This window comes from Hyperoodon ampullatus (genome assembly GCF_949752795.1).
Source record: "Hyperoodon ampullatus genome assembly, chromosome: 8".
Classification (NCBI taxonomy): Eukaryota; Metazoa; Chordata; class Mammalia; order Artiodactyla; family Ziphiidae; genus Hyperoodon; species Hyperoodon ampullatus.
Genome location: NC_136921.1, coordinates 71,031,965 through 71,049,955, shown reverse-complemented (window position 1 = coordinate 71,049,955; position 17,991 = coordinate 71,031,965). Strand labels below are relative to the sequence as shown.

The following is a 17,991-nucleotide window of genomic DNA, read 5'->3' as shown; positions in this document are numbered from 1 at the left end:
CAGGCATGTAGCTATTTATATGACTCCTTTTAACTTTAAATTAATGGGGGTCATGAGAAAAATACAAATCAACATGTTAAAAGTATCTTATTTTAAGTTTATGAGCTCTTGTATTATGCTGCTCTATTAGAAAATGTCATTGTCCTTCTAAATTGTCCCTATCAGACTTTTATATTAGTCCTGGAAGGTAAGATTATATGACTATGTGTGCCAGTGATTACGGTGGAATCACAGAACCCAAAGCACACGGGTAAGCCAGTGGAACCTTCTATTCTGATAGCAGACTCAGAGGCATGACAGTGCAGGCATATGAAGAATACCTTTCACCTCTCTTTTATCAGTGGGCCCTTTCTCAGGTTGGATTAGAGAAGTGGGACAAAGGGTTCCGATTAGCTGCAATTCTTATGAAGAGATTCCCTGGTATAGAGGAGATATCCATGGAGAATTCAGTAGAAAAGAAGAAACAGAAGTGGCTCCCTTCAAAAATTCACTCATTCATTTAGTCATTCACTTATTCTTCTAATTATTCAACACATATTTTCTTTCAAGGACTGCAAAGTGACAGGAAAGTTGCTAAGCATGGTAAATTCAAGTCTCTGAACTACTTTGGCAATAGATATAGGTAATAAAAATAAAACAATATAGTACATAGCAATGATGGATTGGCCATGGTATCAAAACTGCAGGAAATACACCTTTGAGAGAGAAAGAATACCCAGTTAGTTCAAGACGGAACTGAAGCATCCCTGAAAGCAAAAAATAAAGTAGGTAGGAGCATATTGGAAGGAAGCAAAATCGTTGTCAAAATTCAATCATAAAGACTCAGTGCTTAAAGATCACATTTCGAACAACTGCATAAGTGGAGAATAAGATGTGGTACTAGAAGCCCTGGTATAAAAAAATTGGGAGTCTCCTTATAAAACATCTTGGGCAAATGAACAGATACATGGAGGTGCTTCTAGAAAGAACTGTAACATTTTCCTTAGCCGGATTATTATGGAGGTTCTGGAGACTTAAACAAAACTCAATATAAAGAGTTTTAGATTTTTTTGTTTATGTATACTATAGAAAAAGATATAATTCTAAGCATAAATGTGCAAGCATGTGTCCCTCCCATCTCCCCCATACCAACTTCTCTTCTTACAAACTTAGATGAAAAACAGAAACCCAATAATTTTAGATGACAGCGAAGAAATCCATGATTTTGATTTTAAGAGTACCAGAAGCTGCCAGTAATGACAAAAATAGTTATCCACTCAACAAAGGCTTGCCATCATACAAATGACAGATTCCTGACTTCCCCAATACAACCTACTTTATCTGATTTTTGGATGATTTGAAACCTGCCTAGGGCTAGCATTGTTTATAGGCATCCAACTCTAGTTTCCAGTTTACTTCCCTTCTTCCTTTTCCACTGAGAAGCAATTTATTGTTTCACATTTTTGGTTTTCCCTCTTTGCCCACATACAGCAGGCAGGTTCCACACTCAGCGATGCTGTCTCTGAGACATCCAGAAGCATAAATGCCCCTTAGGAAATTCCCAGATACTTTCAGCATAGTCCCCAAATGTCCTTTTACTGCCTTCCAAAGTAATTTCTGGGCTTAAATGAGCCCATTTTATAAGAATAATAACCTTCCAAATGATATTTATTGTAATGTAAAAACTACATTTTCCAGAATATACAAACAGTCCCTCCTGAGCAGCAAGTCATTAGTTCCAGATAGCAGGCATTCTTTTTCATCCTTTAAACTCTAAAGCTTGTCATTTCATTACATTTTGAGAAATGGTTCTACCACTTATCTGCCTTTTTCACTCAATGGGGAATTATACAAAAGACTAACACCTGACTTTTTACAAATAATATTCACCATGAGTGAATAGGATACATATGGTTACAATTATTCTCAATTGCTTACATTCCCGAATGTACGCTGTATATAATCACACATAACACATTTCTTTCTTGCATTAATTCTTTCTTCATATTTGAGCTTATATATTTCTACAAGTAATGATTCGAATTCAAAAAGTATCATCAAAAGAAAATGAAAATGTTATATAACATCTGGACTGGGTTTCTATTGTAAAGAGAAATACATCTATATGCGAAATAGTGTTCCTGGCAATAGCTTCTTGACATAGAGGAGGGTTAAAATGTGTGAAAAAAATCCATCTCCTAATCACACATTTACACATGCATTGCCCCCATTTTTCTTTTCTGTGGAGTAATGTTGGATCTTAATAAGAAAGTTCATACTGCTCATTCCCTTTTTCATCTATAAAAGAAGGATGTTCACAGCCTCATATATACTTTCAGAACCAGAGCATGTCAATTAGAACCCACACTGACTTTTCTAAACCTGTGATAGGTGATAATGTAGAAAAGAGGATGTGGGCATGGACTTTTGTTGTTGTTCTTATAGATTACATAATAATGGCATTGATGACCATAAGGCCTATCATAAACTATCAAAAATAGAACATTACAAATTATTTTATAAATACAGCTGAATTCCTGTTATATTAATTTATGCTTTGGTTTCTTTGCCTAGACTTTGAGATCTTGAAGACAAACCTGTGTCTTCCTCTTATTTGTATCTTCTCATGTTTCTTTTTTTCCTTAAAAAATGTAATATCTCAGAGGTTTTTTTAAATAATTAATATGGCTGTTGGAGAAATCCTAGAAAATTTTAAAGAATGCAATAACTCATAATGATGCCGTCCAGTAATGGGATTTTCTCACAATGATTTATTTATTTTCTCTTTTTTAATGATGTTTAAAATTTTCTTTTAATTTTTAATTATTTATTTTCTTTTAAAATTTGTTTTTAATGAATTTTGAAAAATAATTGCTTTATAAAGAAAATTTATAAAATATATAAAAGTATAAGGAAAATAATGAAGTTACTCATAATCTCACTACCCAGCAATAGCCTAAATTTACTTCTATTTCCATATCCATCCTTCTCTGTAACTAAAGTAGGATAATATCTTATTGTCCCATATTATGCTTTTTTACATAATTATCGATGAGTAATTTACTGTCATTTAATATTCTTTAAAAATAAAAAGTTTTATATCTGCATAGTTTTCCATCTTGTTTCTGTAGGAAATCATCTCATCTTTCTCTACTCAGATATTTAAGAAAATAAGGCAGTAGAAAACATCTCTTTATAAACATTAAAAAAATTCCTTACCAACTCAGTCAGCCTTATGTGTGTAACATAGAAATAAAGACTCACTTCCCTTAAAAATTTTTTTCTTAAATTGAGCTGGTACATGTCAGTTAAATTTGGATCGCCTTATATATTGATTGCTTCATTTTTTTTTTTTTTAGCATAATACTTGTGCCCAGAAAGAAAAAAGAATATTTAGGCATTTGAGATAAGAATAGTCTTTCTCATTTTAGGTCAAAATTGACTTCATAGGACAACTTCTCAAACACAATTTTCTACAATATTATGGTGATAAACAATATCTTATTTAAACTAGTAGAAGAGGAGCAATAATGCAACACATACTCAGCATGTTTAAAATCTTATTTTCCCTTGCAGAGAAAGAAAATGTCAGAATTGCTTACCTGGCGATATGATATAAAAGAAATCTTTAAATTCATCCATCCAAACTTCTGCCAGTCTCCTGTTGTTCTTGTTGATGACATGACCAGTGCCACCAGGGAAAGTGTATGGAGTTGCCTTCCGAAAAACGTGACCCACGTGGGAGCAAGTCACAATCTCCAATGACCCTCCACATTGCCAAATCTGGAAAAAAGAACAATTGTTGTATAGCAATCATTGCAGATAATGCAGTAATATTGTCTGAGAAGCAACTGAGGCTAACTCAGTTAAAACCAAATCTTCAGATCTTACATGGTTCAAACAACATCAGATGAACACAACATTTAGCATGGGTATACTTGGGTTTGGCAAAGGATTCTAATTTGGAAGAATTTTATGTATTTAAATATTGTAGTATTGGAATTGTGGAAGATGTAATTATTTTTATGTGCCTTTATTAGACTACCTAATTTTCAACTTCTAATAGTTAACCTAATTTCTATTTAATAGATATTTGCTATCCAAAATTTTCTATAAATAAATGAATTTGTACATGTTGGATGCCATGGTCAATAACTAAATCTGATTTGGAGAAAATCAATCTGCTATACCCCATCCACCTGGAACTTCAAGTAAACATTCATTTTCACCTCTCCATATCTCCTGTATCTTAGGCTTTTGAATATGCTATTATTCTTATTAAAGCATGCTAAGTATCCTCTACATCTATTCAACTTCTATGCATCCTTTAAAGCCCACTTCCAAGATCATTTCTTTTAGGCAGCTCTGTGGGGAGATTTAGTATTGTGTGACTTTTGTACTTTAAACACAGTTGTATTAAGAATATATTACAATGTATTGGGTTGGCCAAAATGTTCATTCAGGTTCTTCTGTAACATTGTATGGAAAAACCCAAATGAACTTTTTGGCCAAGTCAATATTTTAAATTGTTTACTTCACTATTGCTCCCTTAAAATTATGAACCCTTTAAAGACAAATGCTATATATTTCTTGGTATCCTAGATTTACTGTTCAGTTGAGGATAGGTATTAAGTATCCATAAAACATTTATTTCTATAAAATTATATTATATAGCCATAGGTTACAATAATAGCATGTATGTGTATGTGTGTGTTATATATGTATATTATACATATAAATATATAAAATATATAGATATATATATATACATACATATACTACATTTATTCATCCCAGTAAATGAAAGTCATAATTATTGCCATCTGTAATTGGAAGGACTTGTCTTTATACCATAAATAACATTATTCTTATTTTAAGAAGAGCTGCTTATTTTGGAAGAAAAGGGTTTCTCCTGTTGATCCCTCAAGTAATATTCATCTGAGAAGAGGGCTGCTGTTGGTCTTGGGTAGCAGTAAGATATATCTTTTCTAGAAGATGAAAGATGATAAATAAGTTATACTCATGAACAATGTGCATTACATGTACAATCTATTCTATCTCGTTTTCTAATTGTTTAAACAGTGTGATGCTAATAGAAAAGATGTTCCAATCCAACACTGAAATGATGGACAATATAAAAGAGGAATGGAATTCACCATTTCCCTAGAAAGATGGGTAGCTGCTCATTCTTAAATAATCAAATTACTTAATTGATTGGTAACTTTCTCATCTTTCTAGCATAAAGTCTATAAACTGTCTTGTAATTACACGACTCTTTACATTCCTCCTTCCTATTAAAATGGAGGAAGTTGATCCTTCTCCTACCAAAGACAAATCAATACTTGTATGTCAGTCTAGAGCATATTACTTAAGTCTGTCTTAATGACTTCATTGATTTGGTCCTCCCCTTGAGTTTCTCCTGAAACATCTATCATTTCCCCTCATAATTGGATTATGCCTATCTTTGCATAATACCTCCTAAACCTCCTATCTTTCAAACAGATTTAAAATAGAGATAAACAAATTTTTAAAATTACAAAACACAACAAAAAGTTCATCCCTTGATCTCTATTCCCATCCAGCATATCTCTTTTTTTCTGTTTCCCCTCACTATAATTAATATAATTTTTTTACTGATATACATTATATGCCTTCCTCAATTTTCATCTGTTTTTCTACTCATTGTGAAATGCTGTTTACTTCCACAGTCCCACAATACTGCCATGATGAAAATCACAAATTTTTCCTTTGATGAATATCTAGCAGACTCCTTTCTTGGATCCTCTTGCTTTCCATCCTACTACTTCACTATTTATACATTTTCACTCTAAATTTTTATTTAAATGTTGGCATTATTCCTTCTTTATTCATTCTCTAGGTGGTCTTATTTGTTCTTATTATTTTATGCATGATCTGAATACACAAAACCCCTGCAGTAGCATCTCAGCCCAGACTTTTCCTCTGGGATCCAGACTTGTGTATCCAAACACCTACTTGATACCTCCTCTTGCAAGACTCAGAGGCATCCAAATAAACGTGTCTGAAGTGGAATTGTTAATTTATCTCCACCTTGTCATCCAGATCTTATTTTCTTTCAGCTTTTTTTTAAACCATCAATAAATGGAGCCACTATTCACCCAGGCAGTCAATCCGAAAACAAAACAAAACAAAAATGACAACAGAACTCCCTTCTCCCTGCCAAAAAAGCCCTAGAAGTCATCGCTGATTTTTTTCTTTTCTTTCATCACTTATACTCCATCCATTAACAAATCCTGGTGGTGCTATCTATAAAACAATTCTCAGTATATACATCTCTCTCTGTCTCTACTGCCACCATCCTTGTCCTAATCATCAACATCTCTTGTCTGTCAGTTGTAATAGGCTCTTAATTGTTTTTCTACTTTCACTGTTGCTCTTCTATAATTTGTTTTCTGCTGAGAAATCAGAGTGGTCTTTAAAATTCTTTATCATGTCATTTTACTTCCCTGTTTCAAATCCTTCAATGGTTTTTCACTGCACTGTGAATATAAATAAAATCCTTTATCAGGGCCTCTAAGAACTACATGACTCTCCTCTTCTGTCAATAAACTATGGTGATATTGGCCCTCTGCCATTTCCTAGAATAACAAATCACATATTTTTTTTCACACACCAAAGCCTCAACACGTGCTTTCCTTATACCTGGAAAACAATTCTGTCAGCCCTTCACTGGACTGCCTCTTTCCCATACTTCTCATCTCAGCTAACATATCACCTCATCAGATTTTCCCTAATTGCCATATTTAAAGTGCCCCACCCAAGTTATTTTCTCTAATAGCACCCTATTTGTTTCCTTCATTCCTTATCACAATCTGCAATTTATTTCTCTAACTGTTTGGCTATGCACATTTCCCCCCAACTAGAATGTAGACTCTAGAAGGGCAGCGGAGAGGTTTACTCATGGTTGCACCCCCAGAGCCCAGCCCAGTGCTTTTTACATGGTAGGTGTCACTGTATGTTGGTTGAATGGAAGAATGGAAACTCAAATGTAACTACCAAGACTAACATTAAAAAAGCATCCCTGGGGCTTCCCTGGTGGCGCAGTGTTTGAGAGTCCGCCTGCCGATGCAGGGGACACGGGTTCGTGCCCCGGTCCGGGAAGATCCCACATGCCGCGGAGCAGCTGGGCCCGTGAGCCATGGCCACTGAGCCTGCGTGTCCAGAGCCTGTGCTCCGCAGCGGGAGAGGCCACAGCAGTGAGAGGCCCACGTACCGCAAAAAAAAAAAAAAAAAAAAAAAAGCAACCCTGGCAGAATGATGAGATTTAAACAGACATATTTTTGGAGGGATTTTAAATTACATTTTTTAAGGAAATATTTTTAGTACCAAACTAGGCAGAGTAGTCTAGTAAAATGATATTCAACTGCTGTTCCACATGTCTTGGGAACTGAGGAAGGTCTTTGGAGGTCACAACACAACAAATAAACATCAGAAATGGTTTATGGCAAACAAGGTTGCTAAATAACACATTCTTAATTTTTAATGTGTTTTCAAAGTAACCATTTAGTCCAACTGATACTATCTCTTAAAAACATGATTTAGTAAAGTACTCAGGTGTTTGGACGGTGACCACACCATTCAGCAAGGTGCCCTGAATTCAGAAGAAATAGTATATGATGTTATACTTGAGGGGTAATTGAAAACCTTTTCCTTATTGTGAGGAGCACAGTGTTAGTGGTAGAGCTTTCCCTTCTCCTCTATGGATTAGGTATGACTAAAGAGTTCCTTTCTTCCTTCACCCAAGTCATATAAGGGAACTAAATGAATGAAGGAGAGACTGGCATTTCACTCCTGGCTGGATGCTTGCTGAGCAGCAAAATCAGCAGATTACCCTGGTGCTCCCATTAGAACATAGCAGAATATGGTGAGTGAGTCTATGGGAAAGCCTCAAGTGTGGTGACAAACATGACCCTAGTAAAATGGGGACCACCTCTAGTCTAGAGAATCCTGAAGGTGGGTTGGGGTTTATTGAACAGCTTGTTCCAGCAAAATTGATAGGTCCAGTGATGCAGTGACCCTGGGAGGGAGTGGTCTTTGGAGACAACTGGACAGGACTTCAGTGGTTTCAAAACTCTATAGAGCATGGAATATAGACTAGAAAAAAAGTGATCTGTGGGACTAGCAATATGGCAGATCAGCAAGGAGATGTACCACTGAAAAAGGCAGCTGGGGACCTTACAGGGTGAGAGATAGAGACTAAGATTTCCCTCTTCATAAGGGCCTTGTAGGGCTTCCCTGGTGGCGCAGTGGTTGAGAGTCCACCTGCCGATGCAGGGGACATGGGTTCGTGCCCCGGTCTGGGAGGATCCCACATGCCGCGGAGCGGCTGGGCCCGTGAGCCATGGCCACTGAGCCTGTGCGTCCGGAGCCTGTGCTCTGCAATGGGAGAGGCCACAACAGTGCAAGGCCCACGTACAGCAAAAAAAAAAAAAAAAAAAAAAAAAAAAAAAATAGGCCTTGCATAACAGATGCGGTAAAAGGTGAAGTTCAGAACACTTTTAAGAAAACAATGAAACCATGTACAGAAGCCTATCATATAGATGGAGGCCACTAGTAGCAAGTGGAACCATACTGAGCCAACAACAGGCAGACATCATAAAATATATCAGATAAGACCTGCTGTTTCTCTCGCCCTCTTATTTGACCCCATACACTGTAGAAGTGGCAACCCAGGGAACCCTGCCCTTCCCCATTCCAAGAGCTTCTATCAGCATTGTCCTGGGGAGAGAAGAGAATGTGAACTGTGATTGCTTACAAAATCAAAGCCTGTAAGCTGAACATTACTAGTATTTTTAATAACTCTAAGTGACCAGAAAGCTACAGAATCTGTGCTAAATGATGTCAGATTGGAATTATTCTTCAGAGCATGAAGCAATGATTGGAGAAAAAGTAAAACTATTTTAAGTGTGTATGCTTACTAAATTCAGACTATGCAATAAGCCCTACTGCAAACAAACCAGTGATTTACAGCTGTCCTCAGGGTTCCCAATTTGCCTTTTTGCAAATATGGATTAGCACTGTGGTTGTGTGAGGGCACCTTATTTCTACTCTGCCACTTCTTGGCCCACCCTGGTTTTGTATGCTTATGGCTTCTATGGCCCAAGCTTGCACACAGAAAAGAAAAAAAAAAAAATCTAGTTTGAAATCCTTTAAAAGTAGAGTTCCAGTGGTCTCACTCCTTATACGAAAGTGCTGATTTTTGGTTATCCTCTAAGCAATGAGATCTTTGTGTGTACATGTAAAGGCATAATTCAATAATGACTGTTGATTTACAAGACAGAAGGAAAACCTGCCCCTGATGTTGATTCTCACAGATGGAGGCAGATTTTTTAGTATATTTAGGAGAGGTGGAGGTAACTGTTCTATAACTCAGTGGATACTGGCCTGTGTTTTGCTTGTGGATCATACTCTACTGACTCCTGGAATAAAATGTGTACTTTTCCCATTGTCATCTGTGCTCATAGAATGTGTGAATAAATACTCATATTGCATTTCCAAAGTAAAGCATCTCCCCTAAATTTACACTAAAATAAAAAGATCAAGGTAGAAAAGCATAACATTATGCATTAATTAGGCTGATATCTGGTCATAATACCCAGTTAATATAAAAACAAAATATTTAATTGATCAAATATTGACCAGACAGTTGCCATGTACTTAGTAGACATTGGGGTAATGTGAAATAATTAAAAAATAAACAGTTCCCAGAAAAATATATGATTAAATATTAAAGTGGAGAGAATTCAAATTGAGTGGAGTCCCTAATGACTACCATGATAATTTCCCTTAGTGTATCTTTAATAAATATTTTGGAAGGATGGATGAAAGGAAAGAAAGAATAGAAAAAGGAAGGAAGAGTATGACACAGTCATTAAAAATTTGGGCTTGGAAATAAGCAAACATAATTTTCTAGGGGCTCTCTCACTTACTATCTATGTACACTGGTGAAAATTATTTACATCTCCAAGACCTTGATGTTCCCATTGGAAAACAAGGATAATAATAACTGCTTCCTAAGACCATAATGAGATTGTATGTATCAAGCACCATGCCTGACACCTCATATGGGAGGAAATAAAATGTTATTTTTATATTAGTTCCTGCTGTTCAGGAAAACCAACATATGTAGATTATTAGCTGATTCTTGCTTCTTAAAAAATATTTAGCTACATTTTGCCGAGTTTTGCCTCTTTTTGAAATTGCAATATCAACGTCTGTGGACTTAGGTGAGGAGTTTAAAAGAATTGCCAATTAGTTCCCAATTAGAATACTACATTTTGTCTCTGAAATTAATTTACAATGTTTAAACACACAATATAAACTGAATAAAACATGATGTCTCATCCACATAAACATGTGATGTCCGAATTACTTTGTATCACTGAGCATATCTGATTGCTATTTTCTAGGCTTCCAAAAAGATTAATATTTGTATATTACTTCTCTCAAATAAATTTGACCATGTGTAACATACAAACTGTCCTTTTATCCACAGAGGATTGAAGCTAGCTGGTTACTTGTCTTTGTTCCCAGATATTTTTATGAGAGTCTTTTGATGATGCAGAAGGTTATTAATCAAAATTCAAAATGCCCATTGCTCATTTGATTATGTACTTGATTTTCTTACCCTAGAAAGAAGACAATTAACTAACATACATTATCCTTTTCATGTTTTTTGGTACCTACATCAGTGATATTTTTTTTTAACATCTTTTTTGGAGTATAATTGCTTTACAGTATTGTATTAGTTTCTGCTGTGTAACAAAGTGAATCAGCTATACGTATACATATATGCCCATATCTCCTCCCTCTTGCATCTCCCTCCCACCCTCCCTATCCCACCCCTCTAGGTGGACACAAAGCACCGAGCTGATCTCCCTGTGCTATGCAGCTGCTTCCCACTAGCTAGCTATTTTACGTTTGGTAGTGTATATATGTCAATGCCACTCTCACTTCATCCCAACTTCCCCTTCCCCCTCCCCGTGTCCTCAAGTCCATCCTCTACGTCTGCATCTTTATTCCCATCAGTGACATTTTAATTAAGGTTCATAAACTTCACAAGCTCCAACTTTGCAATCTCAGTTCTGGTGCTACGATTGTTTCTAGCTGTCCAGATGTTACACCAAACTCATGCAGCTGCTTGATTTTATACTAACTTTCACCCCCCACCCCTGGCCCACACATGCACTGTCACTGGCACAAAGTCACTGCTTAATATGGCTTTAATAGCAACCACCACAACAATATATCACGGAGGGCATGAAGCACAATGGTTATGAGTGTGTAGGCTCTAGTTCCTGAGACCATATCCCAGCTCTGCCACTTACCAGCTGGGTGAACTCATCTTTCTGTGGTTCAGGTTTCAGGTAATAACATGACTTGAAGAAGCTACCTCAGGGGGTTGTTGTGAGGAGTGAGGCAAAGCAGTGCACATAACAATACTTAGCTTTTATGTGAAAAAGAATTGGAATGAAGCAAATAGGGGCGATTTATTAAGGGGTTATTGTAATCATCTAGGAAAGAGATGAGAATGACTGGGACCAGAGTGATGGCAAGGGAAATAGAAGGGAATTCAATAACCTGACATAATTTGGGGGATTAAAATTAAGAATTAATGTATGTGCTTTCCCTTATCTATTTTGTCCTCTCTAATAAGCTCATTTCATATACATTTTCTTCCAGTAACCAGTTCTTAACTATGCTATCTTTCACTGATCTTAATTTTCACTGACTCATAGCATTTACTACTGTACATCCATCCCACTCTACCCCATTTAGCTCTCAGTTCTATATAGTATGCCATCTTGATAAATATTTATGTGTGTGCATGTATATTTATGTGTGTGTATATTGACATAAATATATTATTTGTATATATTAGTCTTATCTCCCTGACCACATTATTATCTCTTTGAGAATATCACACATTTCACTTTATGAAACTGAACTTCATCGTCACATGAAATTGAAAGTCACTTTATGAAACTGAATTTCATCATCACATGTTTCACTTTACATAACTGGTATAATTCACACATAGTGAAAAAAATCACAACTTAAATATACTGTTACGTAAGTGTGTGTAAAGTTTAAACAATGCTTGAAATATTGGTGCTCAGTACATATTAACTGATTGATCTCTTAATATTGATATAGAGAAACCTGAAAAATTACAGAGTGTACACAAAATGTATCTATTATAAAGTGGAACAAAAGCTATTATAATCTGTACCATTTCATATATCCCATTAATTTGGTTCTAAAAATATCCAGTTATCAACTGTTTTCCCTTATAAAGTACTTTGCCTCTTAACTTAGAACTGAACCTCCTGAAAGCCCCAAATTCAAAATGGACCCTCTTATATCTACTCATTTGATAAAGGACTTAACAAATTAATCCTGAAATGAGTTTATGGGCAGTCTCCCAAGCCAGTTCATCTTTTTCCTTTGCCAAAGACTTAGCAAGTGATTCTTGGGGGTTGAGGTGTAGGGGATGAGGTACAAGGAAGGGAGAGAACAACATAGAGCAGAAGCACGAAAAGGTGTGCTCATACTGGGTGTGACGAAGCAGAGGAATTGTTCTGAAAAGGAACTGAGGCAGTCTGTGTATGAATCAGTGTGCATCACAAGTATAGTAAGGTAGTTGTGGTCACAGATGGAGTCCTTTTAACCTCATCTCCCACTCCTTTCAAACACAAACACCCATTCTCAGCAGTTAAAATGAATAGTGGAAATACGTTTAATGTAAACAGGCCAACATTTTAATATATAAATTCCACTATTACTTTTTGCCTCTCAACAACTTTCTTAGCCTTGGAGCATTCTGACCTTCAGAATTACCACACATTATGGCCACTGTGTTTCCTGGCATCAGGAGAATTGTTACCTGTCGTTATTCCACATCTTATTAGGACGGCTGGTATTGCAGAATTTCCCAGTTCCCCTTTAGATCAGCAGAGCAACACATCAACAGCAACACATTTGCCTGACTGTGTTATGGCAAATCTCCCTTCTGCTGCTTAAATGACATGAGAAAATGAAGACCATCGAGTAGCCTACCGGATATTGAAACTCCGATGTAAGATAAGATGCTCTGCTTAAGAAAATTAGGGCCTAGTTTTTCATATTTACAATAAAGTATTGCTTTTTTATTAGCATAGATGGTCACAGGCAGATAATTCATGAAAAAAGAACACAGATAATATGAAATACAGTGACACTTTTTCATCTTTCAATAATCAATAATCTTAAAGTTTGATAATACTGGAAGTTTTGGAATACTGTTAGTGCTTTTAAGGGGACTAGTGACTAAGAAAAATCTAGAATGATTGGAATTTGTGCGTTCCTCATTGTATAATTAATCCTACAAATATATTTAAACGGTGAAAAATTGTATGTAGATGAGATTTTTGAGAACTAGATGGAAAGGGCCTGTGATTATTAAATGGGATCTGGGTCAGATATTTTGCATTTTACACTGGTGTCCTCCTGTGTCTGACGATCTGACTGCCTGTCAGGTATCAGTAACATCTGCCACTTGCAGCCACAGAGCAGTGCCTGACAGCTGTGTGATGCTGCCCTAGAATTCATGCCAGAACAGTCCCCTCTGAATACCAGTAGGCCACCTGGGTATCCAGGTACAGTGTGTGACAACGTCTCCTGCTCTTTACGAATGCCAGAGATACTTAAAAAGAACTTGGATGGGGTAGGAAAAGAAAACCTGGTACCTCCAAAACCGTTATCCTTCAGTTACTCAATTTCTCCATCTTTAAACCATCCACCTCCCCTGATTGCAGCTATAACATTTTAGTTTAAATGAAACTTCCTGTATAACTTGCAAAGCCGTCAAGTGCTTTTCAAATGGAAGGCCCATGATAAATTTGAGGAGATGGAATGACCTCTCTCCTCTCAAGCATTTTCCCTCAGAACTTGGCTGGCATCTACCGAGCAAATATTTACTAGCCATTGACTTTGTGTCAAGCGCCATGCTGGGCTCTGGGGCTTAGAGAAAGGATAATAAAACACGGCTCTCTGTATTCAAGTAGCTCACAGGCCAGTCTAGGTGTTGTGAGTGTTAGGACTGAGCATATTAATGTCTAGTCATCAGTTTGCACTTGACGGTTGAAGAGCAGTCTCTCATGCCTACAAGAAAAGGACTGTCTTAAGAGTACTCACTCCAACCATAATCCCTTCATGGACAGAATTTTCTTTTCCTGGTTTTTAATCAGCTGGAGACATTTTGTTTTTTTATCAAGGACCTGAGACGTTTTCATACAAAGCTATACGTTTTGCTTCAGATAAAGAATTTCCCTTGGCAACACCTATAAAACTCTAATGCCATCTATGGAACACTATGATTCCCTTCCAAAAATCATCTTACAGGTATTTTTTTCTGCTGTAAAATGTTTAGTGAGATAAATGTGAAATACATAAAAATATCCATATTGATATCACCTCAAGTGCTCATTATAAATACCCACAAAACCCACTATGAAGCGAAGTTCTACTCTACTTTGACAGTTTTTCATTTTTTAAAAACAAATTGGTAGTAGTCAATGTAGGTTACATTACACTTTAGAAGAAGAGTAAAGGAGGAACCATGAGATAGCAACACGAAGAATGTTACTTTGCTCACTTATCAGTCACAAACCAGGAGAAGGCAGTGCATGGTTTATTTCTCCAAATATGATGCTTAAAGCACAGGGAAGATAATTTCCTCTTTTCTTTTTCATTAAAATTGCAAGATGTCATTCTTAGGACATTTAAAGGTTGTTTCATAGAGAACATCATTGCTCATTCAGATGCTTGCTGAAGAAGCTGCCTTTAATCCAAAACTGTCTCCTCTCATAAAGCTCCCAATATCAATCCCATCCTCTCTGTAGATAATCTTCTGCTTTCCACTTTTCTTGAGCTCAGAAACAGTTGATCCAACTTTCTATTCATTTCCACCTTGAAATATCTCATATAGCCTTAGCTTCTTCATTTTAAGAGAGGCAACTCTCTAAAGTTAAATATACTGCCTTTAGGACCTTAAACTCAAATAGAGGAATTCTAGAGTAGGAGCAGAAGGTGTGGGTTTGATGCTCAGCCCTTACAACTTCCAGCCACATGACTTAGTTTCTTTGCAACTCAAAACCTTTAATTACAGAATAAGACAATAACAACAACTCATCCACAGTGCTCTGGTAAGAACGTAGTGAAATAGTGAGCATAAAACTGTGTTGTAAACTAAAAAGAATTACACGGGTGTACTTTATTATATCTAGAATATTCTTCCAACATCTGTAGATATTTATCTCATCAGTTTTTCCTTTCTCTTTCTTTTTCAGTACATTTTAGATTTTTAAATCCTTTCTATCAGCTTACATTTACTTTCCAATGATAAAAGGATAGCAAACATAAAATAATTACTTTGATCATATTTACCCTTTAAGTTACCATGCATTTTCTTTCCTGTTTGCTGAGAAACTTCTTAACAAGTTTGGCTTTTCTCTACATTATCTTTACAATTCAATTTTCTTAACATCTTATATTCTAGTATCTCGATTCTATCATCTGAAACTACACATGAAACTTTTTATGAGCTTTCATTATTCTTTCTCACTTCTCTACAGCATTTGACACTGTTGACAATCACCATAACATTCTAAGTTCTTCTGATATGTATATTTGTTCTTCCCTGACAGCTTTGTCCTAGTGTTTGCTTTCTCTTTTTTCTCCCACCCGTAAATGTAGGTGCTACCTAAGGACATGCCTTGCTATTCCACCCTCTGTATTTTCTTTCTTGGCAAATATCCATTCTCATATGCTCATTAAACTATCAACTCTGTAAAGCTAACTCTCAAATCTGTCACCTTCCTTTTACTTTGCCTCCACTCTGTAACACATTTCCAACTTCCTCAGGTACACCTTTAACTTTCCAGGACCTTAAAGTGTCAAGTTTCCATTCTGTCCGCCCAAAATGAAAAGAAAGCTTGTAGTTCCTGGGGTCTTCTCTTGCAGGGCCAGGGAAATGATCAAGGAGCACTAGTCTTTCATTAGGTCTAATTACCATTCATCATTACAGGGTTAGTGTGGGACATTTTACCCTTAAACAATTTATTGATAGATTCCTATCTTAATTCAGGAATTCCAGAGGTTAAGATGATTTCTCAAACCCAAATAAAAATATAGAATATAAAGTTGGTTGACCAATTAAAATACAGAATTTAAAAATATAAATAAAACAACAAGGTCCTACTGTATAGCACAGAGAACTACATTCAATATCCTATGATAAACCATAATGGAAAAAATATAAAAAAAAGAATGTCTGATGTGTATAGCTGAGTTACTTTGCTGTACAGCAGAGATGGGCAAAACATTGCAAATCAACGATACTTCAATAAAAATATTAAAATAAAACAAATAACATTTTGGTTGACCAATTAAAATAGAGATATAAGATCAAGACTGCATATTTTTGAACTATGAAATAATAAAATGAGTAGAAAAGTGTAGTCAAATCTTTGACAATGGAGGAGCTCATGTAGAAACAAGTTTTAGTATCCAGGCACATCATGGTGGCAATAGAGAAATGCTACACCAAATTTTGATTTCAATTTTAGCGTATTTGCAGTGTAAACCAGTGATAGTTTGGTAATAAAATATTTTAAGAATTTTTAATTCATCAAGTTTGAATTTTTGCAGATATAGTGAAATTTTTCAACATAGATATATTTTTAAGGGTAATTTAAAAATCTATTTAAAAATCTCTGACTACGTTTTCAATGGCACTTAAAATTCAATTTCATTGGTACATAATACTCAAATTCTGAACAGTTGGATCAAAGTCTTCCCTCCACATTATCACACCCCCTCAAAAGAATCATTCCTGGCATCTAGAATCAGTTATTGCTGAAATCATTCAGCCTTATTTAAATAAATCTCATAATAGGTTTCCTTTTTAAACTACATTTCTGGTTGACTAGAACAACAGTGAAACGACTGGTAGTCATGTACTTAAGACAGACATCACTAAGAGTGACAGTATAATCATAGCTTAAGATGTACATTTACTGCAGTAGTTACCATAGAGATTTAAATTTGACTCTTTAATAAAAAGTACATGAATTTGATTTTGATAGTGTTCATTTTGGTTAGCAAGGTACACCAGGTTTCCAAATTGAATGAACATATATAGAAACAACAGTTTTGGAATTTTGTCCTAGAAATCTTCAAGGGGTCAAATATAGGTATATATAAAAAAAATAGGTTCAATTTCTGGAGTTTTAATGGATACTTCATTAACTCTGTCACGTGAAGCCTAGTTTGGCAAAATATATATTTAATGGCTTACTGATATTTTATTCTCAAGAGAGAAAACAAAAGGTGGGGGAACCAGACATTCTAGCCTAAACATAGGTATGGCTCAAAGCACAAAACAGGATCACAAGAGTAAAGATCTGAGATTTCACTGATTTCTGGCCCCTGCTCCTCTTCTGTCCTGCTGTCTATAAGGCAAGACTCTTGAATTTTTCATTTATAAATTCTTCCCTGGTTATCTTAGATTACAGAAATCTCTCCCTTCTTTGAACTTAATGAGTTTTATGTTTGCAACTTGAAATGATCCTAGATGCCATTATACTCTTTAAACTCTCAATCAATTTGGAGATGGTATACCTTGCAGATATACCATCCGAAGTGTCTAGTGCAGGTCTAGGTATATAATTATTTATATTGATTGATGGATAAGATGAGGGTAGATTGATACCTGACTGCTATAGAGAGGTAATCTGAAGTATAATGCAAACATTACAAATGCATTAAAGTTAAAACCAAATATATGGGGGGAGAAAAGCTACTGAGATCCATTACGATAATATGTGTAAAAGAATTCTATAAAGCGCTATTCAAATGTAAAGCCTCATCAAAAAATAAACTCTTAGAGGAGTTTAGTTTGTTCAGCAAATATTGTTCTGAGAGAATAAATTG

The 17,991-nt window shown here is 35.7% G+C and overlaps 1 protein-coding gene across 2 annotated transcripts in view; it reads right to left on the bottom strand.

Moving 5' to 3' along the window:
• The window catches only part of GALNT13 (polypeptide N-acetylgalactosaminyltransferase 13), a gene marked incomplete at both ends in the record, with an annotated part of 492,276 nt that overhangs the window by 173,887 nt on the left and 300,398 nt on the right, over positions 1 to 17,991 (bottom strand). For both annotated transcript variants that reach the window (XM_079710390.1, XM_079710389.1), the window contains one exon: positions 3,582 to 3,762. In XM_079710390.1, coding sequence (XP_079566516.1) covers positions 3,582 to 3,762 — 181 coding nt within the window. The remainder of the gene's footprint in view (positions 1 to 3,581; positions 3,763 to 17,991) is intronic.